Genomic DNA, 13,586 nt, shown 5'->3' with positions numbered 1-13,586 from the left:
TGGTGGGAGGGAGAGCCTTCCCCTAAAGTTGGCACCCTGAATTCAGGCTTCTAACCTCCTAAACTGTGAGAAAATACATTTCTCTTCATTAAAGCCACCCACCTGTGGTATTTCTGTTATAACAGCACTAGATAAAACTAAGACAAGGGGAAGACAAACTCATCAAGTGGAGTCACAGCAGCTGGAGCTCTGAAGGCCCACAGGCTCAGCAACATGGGGGACATTCTCAAGCATGAGCTGTACTGCTCATGTTCACTTGGAACAGAGAGACGTGCTACTGATAAGATGCTGCAAGGGTGCCTCCAGCCCCTGCCCAGAGCTGCCTCCTTGAAATTGCTATAGCAAGACTTAAGAGTCTAAGAGACCTGGCTTCAAGTTTCAGCTCTGCCACTGACCGGTTGTATGACCTCAGACAAATCACTTAATTCTTGGAGCCTGTTTCCTCATATGCATACAGAGAAAAATAAATTTAACTACTTGAGGCTGTTGTGAGAATGAAATGAGTTAAGCTGGGGAAAATGCTTAACACGATACCCAGGATATTAAAGCTACTCGAAAAAGGCTTCTCCACTCTTTCTAGCTCTAGATTCCATCATCTAATTGGAAAAGAGAAGTGATACATTACCTGAAGTTATGATGAAGCTGCAGATTGGGAGTAGAAGAGGTAGCCTGGTTCATTGTACCAATTATGTAAGGGCTGAGGGGGGAAATGAAGGAAAAGAAAGGTTTGTGACTCAAAGCCAAGCTGGCGAGCAAGGCGCTCACAGAGGCCTGTGACGTCTACACGTCTAGGCAGACAGATGGCTGGCTGCCTTCCCTGCGCTCCCCACACACTGCTTCACCACCATGCCAGCCCAGCCACACGTGTGCACAGCTCCCCACACAGTGCATGTTAAGGTGGTAACACACCGTCCCAGGGGCCATGAGGTTTGGAAGTGGCCTTTACCATTTATGGTACTTGCAGTTGAGCAGCCCATTGAAGATCTCGCCCAGGGAGCTGACGTGATGCAGGTTGTCCAGGATGATAACAAGAGGCATGTCCACAGCGTTGTTCTCACTGTTGCACTGATCAGCAAGGTTGGACAGGTACTGGCGCAATTCCTACGGAAGCCCGGAAGGCCAGGGGAAGAAAAAGTTGATGAATGCACCCCAACGAAGATGCAGATGCTCAGAGCCTTCACTTTGCCCAGGACGAAAGACCCGTCATGACACCATCCCATGCTGTGAACACATACTAAGTGCCTGCCTGTTACAGGGCACCGGCTTGGTGGTGAGGGGGATGCAGAGTGACCATGGGATAAGTAACAGAAAACCCTCAGCCCAGGGCAAGAGTATAATACCATAGAGTCACAGAGGCATGGAATTTTATCCCTGTTCTACCAAATCTCTAGAAATGTTACCACATTTGCTCACATTTCTTATCATGCCAGCCTCCCAGTCAGCTCCTTGAGGGCAGGTGCCTCACGTATCTTTGTATTTCCATAGTACCTGCTAGACAGTTGTATACACAGAAGCCCTTGATAAATACATCAAAATAGGGGACCCCGATCCACACACAAGTAATGATGATTAGTGCCGTGGTAGACAGACAAAGAACGGTGGAGGGCAAGATGAATCTACATGCGCAGGGGACCTTGGAAGGTCTTGTTGAAAGTTGGCTTTGAATTTGACCTTGAAGAATGGGTAGGGCATCGGCTTGATCAAAGGCCTGGAGGTAATCAAATGCAGGAACCCACAAAAAGGCTCTTGATATAGGGGCTTTGATCATTTCTCCCTCGTTCTGCCCCCACATCAAAATCATCTGGGGCCTGGATACCAATGTTGATTGTAGCACTTTTCACAATGGCCAAAAGGTAGAAACAACTGAAATGTCCATCAACAGATGAATGGATAATCAAAATGGGTATATACATACAATGGAATATTCTGTAGCTGTAAAGAGAAATGAAGTTCTGATGCATGCCACAACATGGATGAACCTTGAAAACATTACCCTGAGCAAATTAAGTCGGTCACAAAAGGACAAATACTGTAGGATCTCACTTACATGAAACAAGCAAATATATAGAAACCAAGATTATTAATAGTTACCAGGGTAGGGAGGAGGGAGAAAGAGGGAGTTTTTGTTTGGGGGGCACTGAGTTCATGTTAATAGTGGAATGTTTTGGAAAAGGATAGTGATAATGGTGACACAACATAAAAAATGTAATCAGCCATTGAACTGTAAATGTGGAAGTTGTTAGTATGTATATTTTCACCACAATAGTAAAAAAAAATGTCCAAACAAGTTAAAAAAAAATTACTTGGAGAACTTGTTAATGGTACAGATTCCTGGCCTCACACAACCCACTGAAACAGGTCATCTAGGCATAAAGCCTAGGAATCAGTGTTTTCAATTAGCCGAGGTGATTCTAAGGCGGTTGAATAATTTCCAATCAGTCTTTGGCTCTCTGGCCCCTTTACACAGGGCCAGCCACAGAATGAATTATCCATAAAGCCCCATGGGATGAAGGAATGAATAGATTTGAGAAAACATTTCACAACCCTCAGATGGGACTAGGTCTGACTCCACCCAAACAGGTTTCCACTGCTCACGGGGAAACAGGATCCAGCCTATTTTGGTGCTAGAGTCCAAGGCTTAGGCTTGAGTTCCAGTTCCCCTGCTTACTACCATCTGAGTGGCCTCAGGCACATGACCAATCTGCTTTAAGCCTCCGTTTGCTCCTCTGTAAAATGGGGAGAAAACAGCTACTCCCTTGAAGGCATGGCGGTGAGAAGCCAGTTTGCTAGTAACAGGCAGGGAGTCAGCAAATGGGAGCTACTGCTATTGTTCTTGTTAGCACAAAAGAAGGCTTTATTTTGCAAAAAAACAATGTAAAGTAGTAGGCACACAATAAATTCCTGGTAAAGTGGAATGGACATATGTGGGGTGATTTAAAAAAAATACTGCTAGCACTGAGCATCATGCCTGGCTCATAGTGAGGGAGCAATAAATGAACTAGATCCCCCTAACCCCATACGGAACTGCTTGCTGGGAGGATCTGAGTCAAAGCTTTCTGCCAGCCCCGTTCTGTCCTCCTTCACCTGGTTTTGAATAACCACCAAATGAGAGCGTATAGGAAATGTTGCTTTCCCACCAGCGTAGCAGAGGGGGCAACAGTTCTATAAGGGTGGAAAAGTGAGGCCAGGCTGAGCAGCTGACTCTGGATGAGCCCCTCACCTTGCTGGACTTATGGTCCACGTTGAAGGTGGCGATGACCCCATCTGTCAGCTCCCGTCCCTCTCGAAGCACCATGTACTCCGACAGCCGGTTGGCCAGGTACGTCTTCCCGGTGCCACTGGGGCCTGACAGAATGATCCGCCGGTGCTCTATCAGCAGGGAGACGTAGCGCTGCAGGATGGGCTTGGGGATCAGGGACTCGAACACCAGAGAGTCCAGGCTGTTTTCCGTGAGCCCTGCATTTGAGGGACAAAGGGCAGCTCTGTAGAAAGGGCAGCTCTCTGCAGTTGTCTAATGGGAACTGCCAAGACCTGATGCTATCCCTTTTTTTGGTATCCCACTCACCTGAGACCCCTGAACACCCAGGTATCCAGGAGGTTGAGAACAAACCGCCATTATTCCAGGAAGCCGCATCCCTATTCTTCAGCACTGTGTGCTTCTGGTTCCAGCCATGGCGGGCCTCCCCAGATTCAGACTCACCTCTAACATTGGGGCCCTCCATTCTCAGCTGTCCTCTGCAGTATCACCAAGATATGGGCTCTGCTTGCCTGTCTGGGTTCACTATACTGAACCAAGGCTGTTTGCCCAAACCAAGCCTGAGTCTTGCCTGAGCGTGTCAGCCAGGACCCTCAAGTTACCTCTTCACCCAGCTCTCTCCTGCATAACAGCGCTACCCACACTCAGATGTATCACGAAGATAATGCTTTCATCTTTAAAATAAAGGGAAAAGCAAGGTAGGATCATTTGATTTTGTGATACATATACTGGCCCTAGGTTGAGATGCTACATATTGAGATCACTGATCCTCAAATACCAAACGGAAATTTATCTTCCCCCTCTTCCCATGTGGGACAGCTTCATTAATCAGGCTTGTTGGCTTTTACAAAAGCTATCTTCTTGATATCATCCCCAAGAGAAGCTCCATCCATGATTAGCTGTCCAGAATCTAAAGTAATTCTGTTAAAACTTACTTCAAGAGAAACAGAATTTGTAAGTGAAAATTAAACTGAAGTCTATCTATTCTGTTTTATAATAGTATCTTCTTTCCACATAATTACTCACTGCAAGCAGACCCCCCACCTAATGTGTTTAAATGCTTGTTTCTGACCCAACCAAGAGTAGCCCCTAAATGAAGTGTCTGTTTGTTCCAGAAAGACCATGATGAAGGTCCCCAAATGATTTATTTGCAGGAGACAGGCCTAAGACTTTCCTGGTACTGAGCTCAAACAACTCGAAAATTGCGCTCTCAAAAACCACAGTCAAGATCGGCGTCTTACAAGGAAATAAGTGGGCAAAGACACGGGACAATCAGAAGGTTGAGCCCAGTACAATTTTATCAAAGTATATTCCTCAGGTGGTACATAAAATACAGGAAAAAAGGGATTTTGTAGTCAAATAAATGTTAAACTAACTGGACAAAACCTTTTTAACAGCATGATCTGTCAGAGCCTTTCATGTACCAATGCATTCCTGCCTTCTCTGCCCCTAATCCCAAACGGGGATAATGATATAGTTCCCCAAACATATTTGGCCATGAGACCTTTCTTTTTCATAGAGTACTTGATGGGACTAGAGTTCCATGGAATGCACTTTGGTGTGGGTCTTAACATCTCTGGGAGGTGAGGCAATAGGAAGCTCCAGCAGCATCATACATGGGAAGAACCTCAGCGGTTTCATCAGGGTACTCAGAGTGACTCTTCTGTAGCCTATGGCAAATCATGCTTTCCCCATCTGTAGCATGGAATTATGTCCAAGGGCTGCTGGCAAGAGTAATTAATTGCTATTGGTAAACTATTCAGAGAGCAGAAAGCCCCATTTCAACAGGGTTATTAAGAGTCCATCATCTTGGAGTCCTACGGGTAATGGGATTTTCTGTTATATAATTTCAGCAGTAAACTAAAATTATTTGCTCCGATGGTGGTTGAAAACTCAAACTGTTCAACTTTCTTAGGTAAGAGGAACTGTCGGTGAAGCAGGGGGAAGAAAGCCCATATAAATATGCACAAACAAAACTGTGGCCACAATTTCCTATGCCAAGTCACAAAACAAAAACTGCAATTCCTGAAAGCTCCGACGTCTGCAATCAGCCACATTACCTTTGACAGTCACAGAGATGGTGGTGTTCTCCCCAACCAGATAGCCACAGGGAAGCAGCTCGGGTGTTTCGGAAGTGTTGGTGCGCTTGATTTCCCCAATGCTATAGCCGAGAACACTGTCGGAATTCAGGCCCAGCTGACTCACTGGGTCAACGTGAATGATGTATTCCTAAAAAAAGTAAAGACCTTATCAAAGATGTGGCTCGAGTTTGCCCGTGACTCATGTTTTCATTGGGTGATTTATGACTGTCATCTCTTCTCTCTGGGATGATGTCTGAGTTGAAATCAAGCTGTGGAATGAGGGGGAGAAGAGCTGACTTTCTATGGGGATAATGCCCTAGTATCGTGGGCCTCTTAAAACACAGATTTATTTGGTTAGTGATGGAAAAAAACCTAACAGGGTTGTGAACGTTTAGTCTGGATGAACCAAGCACGGAAAAGTTAGGCTGCGTTTCCTAAGTTCAGCTGGTATCTTGAAGACATCAAGGCCTGTGAATGGTGCTGGAAAACTCAGGAAAATGTAATTCTGACAAGAAATCTCTCCACCAGGCCTTTCTTCTGGCTCAAGGCAAAAATCACACCGACGACAGAGTAAAACTCAGGGCAATTAGAGAAAAGCAGCCCTGGATATTTAAAAAGGAAAATATGTTTTTAATTTTGAAAGTGCTCCCTCTTAAGTGGGTGACCAAGAAGTTTTATGTCACTGAACTTAGAACTAAGACCCACAGGCTATTGCGTGGCCACACAATGAGAAGGTGGAGGCCAATAATAGGCTCTGCTTTTAATAGTCTTGTTTTCTCATTTACCATGATGCCCCAGAAGCTGTTTTCAGATCAAACTGTTGTCTTTTTAATCCAAGGATGTCCCAGCTGATTGTCAGCAGAGATAACGTTTTAGGTCAGGCAGTAGAATTGGCCCGCCCTAAGCCACTCACGTCTCTTGCCTGGTCACATTTCTACAGACTGACCCACCAAAGAGTAGAACTTTCTCTGTGTGAAGCCACTTGGATCTGGGTGCTAGAAAGAGACTACAGTGTACTAGTTATGTCAGGTTTTGAAGTCGGACCCATTCAGCTAGAACTGCGTGATCTAGTTTTAGATCCATGACCTTAGGCAAGGGACCCGGTCTGAGCCTCAACTTTCCTCACCTTCAAATGGGAAAATAATAAGATGAACTGGGATAATGTAAGTAAAGGGCTTCACAGGGTTTCTGGGATAGTAAATGTGGGTTATTATTACTCAGGAGATAGGATTAATGCACTGCTGTGTTTATGGACTTACTTCGGGACACTATGAAAATTGTACCAAAAACGTCTTTCAAAATCACCGTATGTTTCAAGGTTCACCTCCATCCTTGTTTCTCCTGTGGCAACACCCAACCCAATGGTTTGATTAGAGAGAACAGACAAATAAGTATGACAACATCCTTGACACTGGTCACTGATCAAATGCTAATGTCACTTGAAGCACAATTCAGAGACTCCTTAAATGTTGACACAGGAAGCAAGTCAGATCAAACTGCCCAGAAATGAAGGATGGAAATTGATGTCTTAGCCTCAGTCACAGATCACATAGTCCAAAGCATATTCAGTAGGACACAATTCCAAGGCAAAAAGAATTTGGACATTAGCAGTTCACCGTGCAAAATTCAAATAATTGCCCTAGGCTCGGGAAATGACACTCATGAGCTGGCCAATCACTACCAAGGGCAGATGGGAGGAAGAGTTTTGCCAATCACCAGCCTGTACTGACTCATCATCCTTCAGTTCACTTGAGGGCCACGGGACAAGTTTCAGCAACAGGAGGATGTGGAAGAGGGGACAGGGTCTGAAAACTGGTCAAGTTCAGGACACAAGCTGCCTTTTATCTTCCTAAGCCCAGGCCCCCATGTCAGGTATGATGTTGTAGCCATCTTCTTGAAATACTTACTTTGAACAGCCGTCTAACCACCCCATCGAGTACATCCCACTTCGTCTTGCCACTAACTCCAATGCATCCAATAAGAAAGAGATGTGGTCTGGAATCCTAAGGGTAAGGAAATGTATGCAGGTGAAAAACAGGTGAATCTTTTTGGACACCTTTTAGCAGAGGACTTAGATTGCCTTAGAATTCCGCCAGTGGTTTGAGAGGGGAATAAAAGTCCTATTTGTTTTAACACCAGGTATAACTTAGATTGACTACAACAGCCTTAAAACCTTCTCTTGCTCTATATGACTTTCCAATGGCTAAAACAGCAATCTGTGGGAGAGGAAGAGAGGATCTCTTCTCTGGAATCTGGAACATTCTACTAAGTGGGCACCTGATTCAGTGAGTGGATCACACACTTCCTTCGGCCTGGAATGTGCTCTCCTCTCCTATCTGCCATCTCACCCTTCCCAAGCTTTGCTTATAAACTCACCTCTTCCTGGAATCCTTCAACGATTAACCCCACCAGGCTCAGAGCTCGCAATTACTTCTACAGTTCTGTACACAGCTTATCCATGACATAGTCTGTAGTCATTGATGTGTATTTTTAGGTGTTTCTGTCTTATTTGTGTATCAAGTTTATCTCCCTGCTGAATCTTAAACTCCTTCCGGACAGATAAGTTTCTACTTTTTCTTTAATAACATTTATTCCTTTTTTAAATTAAAAGTTAAAAACACATTCAATTCCGAAAACTAGTAAAACTCTGAGAAGTTCACAAAAAACAATCTTTTTTTTTTTTTTACCTCTTTTGCATTTCTGCCTATAGGGCTCTGCATGGTGGAAGGTAACTAATTACACTGATTAAAGCAAAACTAATGGAAGAATCCATTCGGTTGGGTTTTTAACTATCTAACATGCTCATAAGGATATAGAGTCAGGAGAGTGAGGGGGGACATCTGGCAGTTAAGCAAAGTCGGCAGAGAAAAGAGCACAGTCTTGCAGTCTGATGACCTGGCCCTACCACTTGCCTCGTAGGTCAAGTAACGCTCAGGTCTTGGGTTTCTCAACTGCAAAATGGAGATAATGCCTGGTCAGTCAACCTCACCTGGATGCTGTGGTGATTCAGAATGATAGTTTTTGAAAGTGACTTGCAAAATTCTGTTGAATTTAAGATCTATCTGTTCACATTGATGATCTTGAGAATAAGACGTGATCAGAAGTTATCACCTGCATTTACCTGAGCAATGGTCCTAACCATGAGAATGAATTTTGACTTCTAGGCTAGATGATTCTAAAACCCCTGGCAGCTCCAAAATTCTGGGTCTGTCCCTTCATTGACACTAAAGAGCCAGCCATGAAGTGGAATCCTGCGGCAAAGAAAAGTCTGACTGTAGACATTTTGTTTTGGTGGGCACTGTGGGCCCCCTAAGGAATCCTGGTGGTGCAGTGGTCAAGTGCTTGGCTGTTAACCAAAAGATCAGCGGTTTGAACTGTGGGAGAAAGATGTGGCAGCCTGCTTCTGTAAAGATTACAGCCTAGGAAACCCTATGGGTCAGTTCCACTCTGTCCTATAGGGTCACTATGAGTTGGAATCCACTCAATGGCAATGGGTTTGGTTTATGGTTTTGTCGGCCCCCTGCAGTCCCTGCGTGGTGCAAATGGTTAACATGCTCAGCTGCTAACCAAAAAATTGGTGGTTTCAGTTCACTCAAAGACGTCTTGGAAGAAAGGCCTGGCAACCACATCCAAAGATACAGTCATTGAAAACTCTACAGAGCACAGTTCTACTCTGACACACATGGGGTGGCCATGAGTTGGAATCCTCAGTAACTGATCTATTTTTTGGTGGATCCCCTAGCTGTATGAAACTACAACAGTGTGTTGGCTAGAAACACTAAGAAATAACTAACAAAACTCAGGGGATTTGACATAGTGACTCGGGAGGCCTTTACCCTTTTCTCTGAGAGATGGTCATTCACAGCATCATTTGGATTTAATCACTGATTAAAAAATCAACTTTCATTGTCAAGCCCCCCACCCCACCCCAGAATAGTCTCCAGTGGTGGTATAGTCTCCTAGACTCTGGAGGAGAACAGAAATAATACTCAGAAAACTCAGATTCCCCAGGCTTGGTGAGTCAAAACACCCAAAGGAGTGCTCCCTGGCTTGGCTGTCTCCATCTCTGTGTCTACCTCTTCGGCAGTCCAACAGCCTGATAAAACCGATGCTCTTGGTCAGCTGGATTTGGTCAGCTTACTTCTGTACTTTCAGTGCTAACTGTGCTTAGCTGCCTTTGATGTCTCTGGGAATATATTAAATTCAGAAAAGCCATTTCTGACTGATGTTAGTATCGAGTTAATTACGTGAAAAGTGCAACATGGGACCATTTTTAGTACTCTTTATTAGACTTTCCAAACACGAGAGAAAGGGAAAGGGCCGCTTGTTCACTTTAATTGTGTCAAAATGCTCCTGGAGATTATGGTTAATTAAGAAAAGCATTAGTAGTGTTTCCAAATCTGAGGTGATACGGTTTTACAGTTAAATCACTAAACTAGGTATTTCTACCTGGGGAAGGGGCAGGCAGAGCAGGGAAAGGGATCCAACTAACCTCCTTCCATTTCATTTCCTCCTGAAAGCTGACAACTATCTTAACATGCCTGCCTCCTTCCTTCCGAGCCGAGCATTCACCAGTGTCATCCAGCAACATGTCTGCGAATGGAAAACATCAACAGCCTTAGGCACATGGGGACAGCAAAGCTGGCTTCCTGATACCCCCGTTGCTTGTCGGCAGCGGGACAACCAGGTGTCGGGGGTGCAGGGAAAGGGGGTGAGGGTGTAGGGGAGGGGGAGAGGGCAGCATGGAGAATGCAACCACAGAAACTAATGGTGGACCAACCAAGGCTGACAATGCACCTTGCCAAATGGAAGTGCGAGGAGGGAGAGGCTCAACCAAAACAACAGCGATAGCAGCATCATGGAGAAAAAATAAAAGCGTCAGCCTCAATACGCTTACAAAAAAAAACCTCGATCATGTTTGCTGGTTATTGCACCAGCCTGGAATCCATCCTGAGGCTGGAAGGTCATGGACCAAGCCATGGCCCCAACTGGGACCTGAGACTATGGGGTTTGTATGCAGCATTCAGCTTGCAGGTCAGCCTTTTAAAATGGATCAAACGGAACTCAGCATGGTGGGCGAGGGGATCCAAGCTCAAGGCTTGGAGAATCTGGGGCGCTGGAGCAAAGCATGAGAGCGGTCTAACGGCTAGGCTCATGTTGATAGCAGACACACACCCAGACACATACACAAACCCCAAGTACACACACGCCTGCTGCCTCTCCATTTCATCTGTTGATCTGCTTAGATTGGGGCTCTCGTTTGGAGACCAGTGTGCCAGCTGCAGGCCCAGTCCTGTCCCCAGCCCTGTGGCCCCACTCACCCAAGCTGGTTGACTCAGTGAGGTTCAGGCTGTGCTGTGAGAGGCCCATGGACTGCCGCGGGGAGGCAGAGATGGACACCTGGGAGGGGGCCCGGCTGCAGCCACTGCCTTGAGACTCTGACTTCAGTCGGTCATTCTCTGCTTTCAGCTTCTCTATTTCACTCTGTAAAGAGTAAGGGAGAACGACACTTACTAGGTGGGTGCAATATGAGCAAGCCTTTTCTGGAGGAAAGACTTGAAAGTTTCTTGAAGGGATCAAGTGGCTATCACAGCCACAGCAGAATGAGAAACACCATCAGAGAGACTCAGCAGTGTTTGCAGCCTTTGCTGTACACACAAGACATGTCTGGCAGGCGAGCGTCCATTCTTTCAGAGAACTGGCCTTTAAAAAGACCTCAGCAGTGTTTCCCAAACTCTGTTGCCTGAGTGTAAATGAAAAAGTCTTACAATCTAAGAAGTCTGGGAGACTCTGGCTTTGACTGTTTTTTTTTTTTTTTTTTACTGCAGGACTTCTCAGAGGCTTTAATGAGTTACTCTGTGTTGGTATCTCTGAGAGGCATACATACTGTGTAGCATTTCCCAAACGGATTTGACCAAAGAGCTCTCCTTTCGAAGTCTCCAGGGAACCTCCTTTGAGAAATGCTGCTCTCCAGTGAGGTTTCATCTGGCACAGGGGTCTTTCATTTGATGAATATTTATGAAGCACCTACTACGTGCGAGGCACTGGTGCTAAGTTCAGAGAAAGGGATCCAAAGATGAATAACTCAGAAGACCCAAATACCTTCCATTGATGGCAGAAGGTGGGAGGGGTTTTAAGAACAAATCTATAGGAATTCAGATGAGAGCACAAACTTTTCCAGCTCAAAGACCTGGAAGGAAGAAGCATTGGGCTTCTTGAGGGAAAGATCCAATTTGGATCTGCAAAAGGATATTCCAAGTGGAGGGAACACTATGAAAAAGGGGTTCCTGTGGTCTGTGAAGGGAACCATCCATGGCTCTCTATGGCTGGTGAGTAGAACCTGGAAGGGGAGGGATAGGGATTAGGAGTAAAAAGGTACCTGTAGGAGGCCTTGAAAGCCAGGTGAAGGAGACCATACTGCATGCAAAAGGCAGAGGGGTTGGGGGAGGATTCATCGAGAGTCTTATGCAAGGCAGGGCACTGGGTTTGAAACCTCTCAGACTTTCAAAAGATTCGTCTTTGAATCCAGAAAACCCTATTAATATTTTGCTATATGTTTATCTTTTCAGCACTGTTTTCTGTGCAAACCTGGAATCATTCTGTGCATGCTGTTGTTTTTCCTGCTTGATTTTTTACTTAAAAACATGTTGTGAATATTTCTACATCCATTAACTACTACTTTAAAACTTAGAGAAAAAAAAAGGACTGGTCTTTGAGCAATGTGTGGGAGGGAATGAAAGGAGAAAGAGAGAAAGAAGCTGGCAGAACAGAAGGGCTGCCACGAGATTGCGAGGTAACCCTTAGGCTTGGCAGGGAGCAACCTCCTGAAGCTCCTTTCCAGATGATCTTGGGCTCAGCCCATGCTCCTGGGCTCTCACCTGCATCCTGTTCATGGCTTCTCGGAGCTGGTCGAGCTGGTGGGCAGAGCTGAGGGCCTCCAGGCGGATGTCTGTGAGCTTCATCTCCTTGTCTCTCAGCTCATTTCGGAGCTGCATGACCGTCTCGGCTTCACTGTCCATGCACTCTGAAATGCTAGGGAAAGAGGAATGCTACTGGTAAGGGCAGCCCTGACTCCCTCTCCTTCTAGCCCGCCACTGACCACTGGGTCATGTCAATCATCAGGCTTGGTCAGCAGTAACCATGTGTAACCAGCTGCCTGCTGTTTCCTGGAGGTGGCAATACCAAAAGCACCTGAAACTCACAGATTTTATTGATTCTCTACGCTTTTCTTTGCTGAGCTCCGACAAGCAGAATGGCTTCGGCATGCCTTTCAGCAAAAGTCTATATAATCTATGGACAAACAGGATATGGCAGAAGAGAGTAGTAACCTTCAGGGTTTCAAACTCCAGTGTGTTACAGCTGGGCCCCTGTAATGACACCACATGACCCGAGTCCGAAACCCACTGAGAGAAGCAGGATCAACTGTCTTTTTTACAGATTAGAAACTGGAAGGTCAGACAGCTGAGGGGCGATTTTCATTTGCCAAAAAAAGGGGAAGAAGAAATCTTCTAAAGATATGGGTGGAAGGAGCTAGTGTGTTTCTTGTGACCTAACTAAAACCCACTGCCTTAAAGCAACTAGGGTGAGCAGTCTTCTTTAACTGCTTGCCCCCTACCCCTACCCCAGAGCCCCTCAACTGCTTAACAAGCTCACGGCAAGGGAGAGAAACATCTTAGGACATTTACAGACCAGAGAAGATGACGTGGAAGCTGAAAGTTTTCTATCAGGACTTCGCAATAGTGTGGCCATGGCTAGTTGTCTTTCTTTCCTAGCTTTACACCAGCTCAAGGTTGACTGTGGGATGCTGTTTTGTTCCTCTTTCTTCTATGAAGAGGCCCTTCCAGGCTGGGCTCCTTATGTGCTTAATTAGGTTTGCTCTTCAAACACCACTCAGATCCGCACCAAGTGGAAGATCAGAAAAGTCATGATGAATTGCAATCTTAAAAACCTGGTAGGTCTGCTAACTCTAAGGCCCATGTACCTACTCTACCCAGTAGATGCTCCATAAATGCTCGTCTACTTTATGGATCACTTATTGAAACAATTGGATGTATATTTTTTCCTAGTCGGTCTCTAACACTTTATTCCAGCATATCCTGATGTCCTGTCCAGGCAGACACCAGGCAGGGCTGGTGGCATACCTAATTTTAAACACCTCGAGTGTGGGAGATTTCTGCCTTCCCACGGCTGCCATTCCTTTTGGCCACAGGGTTGGGACTTTTCTAAGCCCTGACCTCTCTGTCTTTGGT

At 45.5% G+C, this 13,586-nt stretch overlaps 1 protein-coding gene across 4 annotated transcripts in view; it reads right to left on the bottom strand.

The window, feature by feature from the left end:
• The window catches only part of NAV2 (neuron navigator 2), an 852,675-nt gene that overhangs the window by 17,335 nt on the left and 821,754 nt on the right, over positions 1 to 13,586 (bottom strand). For all 4 annotated transcript variants that reach the window (XM_004369713.1, XM_004369711.1, XM_004369712.1 and 1 more), the window contains 8 exons: positions 12,216 to 12,369; positions 10,659 to 10,821; positions 9,830 to 9,930; positions 7,245 to 7,340; positions 5,317 to 5,485; positions 3,221 to 3,456; positions 947 to 1,101; positions 626 to 697 (listed from right to left, as the gene is read on the bottom strand). In XM_004369713.1, coding sequence (XP_004369770.1) covers positions 626 to 697; positions 947 to 1,101; positions 3,221 to 3,456; positions 5,317 to 5,485; positions 7,245 to 7,340; positions 9,830 to 9,930; positions 10,659 to 10,821; positions 12,216 to 12,369 — 1,146 coding nt within the window. The remainder of the gene's footprint in view (positions 1 to 625; positions 698 to 946; positions 1,102 to 3,220; positions 3,457 to 5,316; positions 5,486 to 7,244; positions 7,341 to 9,829; positions 9,931 to 10,658; positions 10,822 to 12,215; positions 12,370 to 13,586) is intronic.

Source organism: Trichechus manatus, unplaced genomic scaffold, assembly GCF_000243295.1.
Source record: "Trichechus manatus latirostris isolate Lorelei unplaced genomic scaffold, TriManLat1.0 scaffold00006, whole genome shotgun sequence".
NCBI classification, from domain to species: domain Eukaryota; kingdom Metazoa; phylum Chordata; class Mammalia; order Sirenia; family Trichechidae; genus Trichechus; species Trichechus manatus.
The sequence above is the reverse complement of the archived record's forward strand: the minus strand, read 5'-3'. Positions and strand labels throughout refer to the sequence as shown.